Raw genomic sequence first — 5,624 nt, forward strand, 5'->3', positions numbered from 1 at the left:
GGTAAATAATTACTTGCTTACACATAATCTTGTCCGTATGCCGAACCTATTATCTTTTAACGTGCATTTTAGGTCAACAAATAATTTTCAACTTTTTATCTTCCCTAGATGTACATTTGTTGTAACTTATGCCACTCTTGAAATCAGTCCCCCATACACAATAGTGCTCTGTAAGTATTAGATATTTATACATATATAAGTATATCCAGACGAACCTATTTTTTGTCGAAATTGATCGTAACAAGCCCTTAATTTCGTTGGCCTTATTTGTACTTCTCACAGTGTAAAGTTCAACAATACATAAGTGTTTTATTATAAATTATATCGTACAATATTCACTTAAAAGAATTTATTTCCATTTCGCATGTTCTATATGCGACGCCGATTCCAAAACCCGCACCGACCCATGCAGGCCATGCTCGTTTTTTAAAAAACAACAAAGATAATGCTGTTCCAACAACAAGGCCACCACCTGAAAAATAAGAAGTCTCAGTGTTATTTTAATCTCACAACTTTTTACTTATATGGATACTTTCAGACATCATGTTGAATTATGTGTTAATGTTAAATTATTTAAACATTTAACCCCACATATCCATAATAAAAAAAAACAGATAAATAAAAAGTATCATTAAATTAGTTTGAGATGCGAGCATGCGTTCATGGAATTCCAATCCGCTGGATAAACGACTCAGCTACCATGGTTATTGTTGATCCAGTATCGAGCTATAAGAATAGTTGGTAGTAGGGCTTGATTGTTGGCCCTCTCCACAGTATGATGGCTGTCAGCAGCAGTATTCATACCAACATCAGGATCAATCGAAGAAAATATATTAACCTCAGCCGCAGACATATGGGCGGAGCCCAACGGAATCGATCTAGACTCTTCCGGCTGGACTAGCGTGTGATGCTTAGCGTTGCACTGACGGCAAGTGTTCGAAGAATTACAATCCTTGACTTGATGAGATCGACTTAGGCAATTAAAACAAAGCTTAGTATCCCTGACAAAGGTACGGCGATTTACGACATCCAGGGCTTTGAATGCAGTACATGCGTATATATTGTGCTGTCCTTGACGATATATACAGTCGCGAGAAGACTGATTTGATCCACTTGCATGATAAGCGACTTGGCGGCGTCTACTCTGGGCTGGTCTTGGGGGTCGCCTTACGTGTATATCCCGACAAGACCTTAAAGTATTGCAATGAGCAAAAAGAAAAGCGAATAGATAATTTATGGTGGCGTCTTCCTTGGACGACACACTACAGTTAGCCCAAGCTATATACAATCGTCGGCAGAGTCAATTACCCTACCTAACTCTAAGATATTCAAATTGATAGCGATTGGCAACGATAGAAAATTCTGAACAAATGATCGAGCGATTAACGTTATCTTGTTATAACGATTTTAAAATTTTCCCACGCATCTTGGTAATTATCATTTCTACCAGCAAAATGTTTAATTAAGGAAAGTGCTTTCCCATCTAAATAAGATTCCAAATAATTAAATTTTTGGCACTTGGAAAGCTTTTCGTTATTATTTACTGAGCTTAAAGAACAAATCACTAAATTGGCTCCAATCCTCGTATTTGCCAAATAATGTGGGAATTATAATTTTCTCAAACCTTAAATCAGCTGCTCCCGATGACGTATGCATTTCTTCCAGAAGTTGGTTTTGCCCCTCAAATAGACGCTCCACTGTACTTGATAGAAAATCCGCTCGAAAGACCAAAATTTTGTTATGTTTATGAATTAAGTGGACTGTATTTATTTATTATAGGGTTTGAGTATATTTATTGAAATCAGGCGGTTTTACAAAAGGTTTTAAGCGGGTGCAGGTCGCGAGCGGTTGCCGGTACAAAAAGAAAAGATAATGCATAAGAACGCGTGATATTCCAATACTAATGCAGATCTACTGCTGAATTCAGTGTCACGCCGGTGAGAGGTGAGCTTTCCTTACATTTTACCGCCTCAGATCCCAGATCCAGATCCATAGATTCAGGGCAATAGGAAAACGAAGCGAGAGTATATTGGGGATCTGAAACCATACTGTGAAGTAGCCAAAACTGACAGAGAGTAGGGAAGGCAATGTTCTACTCCTTTCATGAATAATGGACATATTCCAGGGCCAGCTCATAAGGACGTACTTACATTAGAAAATAAGATATAAACCAGAGAATTGATATTGAAGATATTTTATTTGGAGTTATACAAATTTAAGTTGGCATTACTGTTTAAGATGGCGACCGATTTAACAGCTGTCAAGTGATTTGTTCTCAGTTTGGTTTGGCAATTCATCATGAATAGACTCAGGCCTTAACAACGCTTGCAATTAGTGCAATTTAATTTCGAAAATTTTATCGTCGACAAAATCGATAGCGTATTTCTGTTTGAATGGCTACGCTAACAAACAAAACTTACGCATTTGGAGTGATGTTAACCCTTAAGTGTATGTCAAAACACCGTTACATACAGAAAAACTGCCTATGTGGTGCGCTTAATGGACTGGTGGAATCATTGGTCCTTACTTCTTCAAAAACGATGATGCCAAGATCGTTACAGTCATCGAAAATTGGACTACATCCGAGCCAGCCGTGGCTGAAAATGTAATACTACAAGTTTTATACCTTTAAAAAAAACACCCTTTTTATGGAATAAAAAATCACACTGAATACCAAAATGGAAACATTGCGAATATGGATACAGCCATACAAGCTCGGTCACACTGACTTCGACCGATTACCGGGTAAAAGACTCTTGGCAGCCGACGATGGTGATCAGGTGAGGTCCCTGAGAGGACCATTAAATCCCTGGAGACCACTGGAAACATTGTAATCGTCTAAATAAGCAATAAAACCAAAAACGTACTGCAGTTTCCCTGATTAGGTGGAAATCTTCTTTTCAGCAACCACAGCTGACATAAATAAATGTTGGAACGAATTGCTGATTTCCGTTGAAGTATCCCGGCCATAAAAGCAGGACCGTTAAACCTTTTTGGGGGATTTAAATCTGCAAGATAAACATATATTTATCCGTTCCAATCGACTTGCTTGCCTCCACAATTTTTTCTGATCATAATGACCTTTCGATCCTTATATTTCGATTAGTTATATATGAAACTCTCTAAATAGGCAATTTGAGATTTCGTATCTAGGATTGCCGCTCTTGTCCGCAATATTGACTTCATTGGTACAATTAAAGTCGATTGTCTACTGTATACCGATTATCTTCCCTATATCATAAGTATCCTTTTACAACCATGTTACTTTGCACTTTCTTTTCCGACTGCATGCGGAGTTTAGATCTCCTGTTTAAAGTTACAAGTTATTAAGTATATAAAAACAATTTTAATTGCTTTACTAGGTTTGAACTGCTATCAAAACTTAATGTTGACTTCTTACCTTAGAATACTACTACTGCTCAATTTACTTTCCCTGGTAAATAATTACTTGCTTCACATAATCTTGTCCGTATGCCGAACCTATTATCTTTTAACGTGCATTTTATGTCAACTCGTAATTTTCCACTTTTTATCTTCCCTAGATGTACATTTGCTGTAACTTATGCCACTATTGAAATCAGTACTCCATACACAATAGTGCTCTGTAAGTTTCAGATATTTATACATATATAAGTATATCCAGACGAACCTGTTTTATGTCAAAATTGCTCGTAACAAGCCCTTAATATCGTTGGCCTTATTTGTACTTCTCACAGTTTATCAAAGTTCAACAATACATGAGTGTTTTATTATAAATTATATCGTACAATATTCACTTTAAAGAATTTATTTCCATTTCGCATGTTCTATATGCGACGCCAATTCCAAAACCCGCACCGACCCATGCAGGCCATGCTCGTTTTTTAAAAAACAACAAAGATAATGCTGTTCCAACAACAAGGCCACCACCTGAAAAATAAGATGTCTCAATGTTATTTTAATCTCACAACTTTTTACTTATATGGATACTTTCAGACATCATGTTGAATTTTGTGTTAATGTTAAATTATTTAAGCATTCGACCCCACAAATTCATAATAAAAAAAACAGTTAAATAAAAAGTATCATTAAATTAGTTTGTCACAACTCAAGATAATTTTAAGGTGAAAATAATATTATTGGTATCAATGAAATCTAGTTACAGCATTTTGACAGCGCAGCGACAGAACGTCAACGGCAGAATTGCAACGGCAGTAGCGTGAGAATGGAAGAGCAGTGACCGCCCGCTAGCTGCCTCAGCAATAGCTGCCGCTACCCCTGCCCATCGCCGCGGCTAACCGAAAATGCAGAGCTAGCACCTGGAGGTTAGCAACACGTTGGCCTAAATATCCAGAACTGCTGCTATCAGCAGCGCGTCAATGGAAGAGCACTGACCGATCTCTAGCTGTCTCAGCCATAGCTACCCCTACCCCTGCACACGGACGGATGTGCAACACCAGCACCTGGAGCATAGCAACACTTTGGCCCAAAATCCCCAAAAACGCTGCTCTCAGCATCGGACTGCTGCAACCGCTCTGCCAGCGTTATGCAGTCAACAAGCCAGGCAAATTATGATTTAGATTTACTTCGATTTGTACCCCAAAGGCAACCAGACAACTGTCCTTTATACTAATAAAACCATTGTAACGTATGACAACGCTTACTGTTTTATTTTAACGTAGCTGCGCAGAAAGATAAGTCTATGTTGTGGACGAAGGAGCTGGAAACCCAAGTTGTGGACGAAGGAACTGGAAACACAAGTTGTGGACGAAGGAACTGGAAACCCAAGATACGAGGATGCTCATAACGTTAACTAGGTAATATCCGGGGAATACTCCCCCCTCTGGTCATGTCTGGCCATAACTGGCGCCCGAACAGATTCCACTTGTGACTTTCGAGGGAGATTCCGACTTCTACCTTAGGATCAATAATCAAGTCTCGCTCATAATGAATAAAATGAAGAGCATGAATTATTCTACGGAGATAACCGATGCTTTTCTTGCCAGTCAAAGGGACAACGCCCTTAATGCCTTTATAAGGGGAGTAATCGGCGACGCTTCTAGGTATCACTGATAATCCGGAAGCCTGCGGACGTCCACGAGGCATACTCTATTTGCCTAGAATTACAAAAGATAGAACCGGGGAACCCTGCGCCAAGGGCGCCTTTCTTTAGAGTGGCCTTTAGCCAAAGTCACCAGAATTATAGACCTATCGCACCAAGGTTCCCCCAGACGAATCAGTTCAACAATAACCATTTAAACCATAGGGTACAGATTAATTTAGGACACAACTTTGCTCCCAGCGGAAACCCGCAGAGCCCTCCAAGATTCCAGGGAGCTAGAGCAATCAAGCATGAGTCAAACCATTCAGGCCAAAGTTATAGATCAAATTTTAACTCGCGTCAAGGAGAGGCCGGTGGCATCAAACGAAGCCCGAGCGCTAATTCCAATTTAAACCCCTTCCGTAAAGCCCAAAGTCTTTACCATATCCAGTCTACCCCATCATCAGACCCCGTTCCCAATGAGTGTTATCAACAACATTCTGATAATGAGGGGGAGGAGCTGGAACACCCATCGCAAGGGGTAGAACATTGCTCTCCCTTAGAAGAGATACAGTGTATTGGCGATGGTGAACAACATTCTATG

General features: G+C 39.5%; 1 protein-coding gene across 1 annotated transcript; it reads right to left on the bottom strand.

Annotated features, from left to right (window-relative positions):
• Positions 1–284: 284 nt before the first annotated feature.
• On the bottom strand, positions 285–3,982 carry LOC108118115 (MICOS complex subunit mic10). The gene is made up of 3 exons (XM_041818843.1): positions 3,970–3,982; positions 3,650–3,909; positions 285–472 (listed from the first exon to the last, which is right to left on the bottom strand). Exons 1-2 carry the CDS (start codon positions 3,980–3,982, stop codon positions 3,773–3,775), a joined length of 150 nt encoding a protein of 49 aa, XP_041674777.1. The 3' UTR covers positions 285–472; positions 3,650–3,772.
• Positions 3,983–5,624: the final 1,642 nt, after the last annotated feature.

The sequence above is a fragment of the Drosophila eugracilis genome, unplaced genomic scaffold, assembly GCF_018153835.1.
Source record: "Drosophila eugracilis isolate 14026-0451.02 unplaced genomic scaffold, ASM1815383v1 contig_389, whole genome shotgun sequence".
Taxonomy (NCBI): domain Eukaryota; kingdom Metazoa; phylum Arthropoda; class Insecta; order Diptera; family Drosophilidae; genus Drosophila; species Drosophila eugracilis.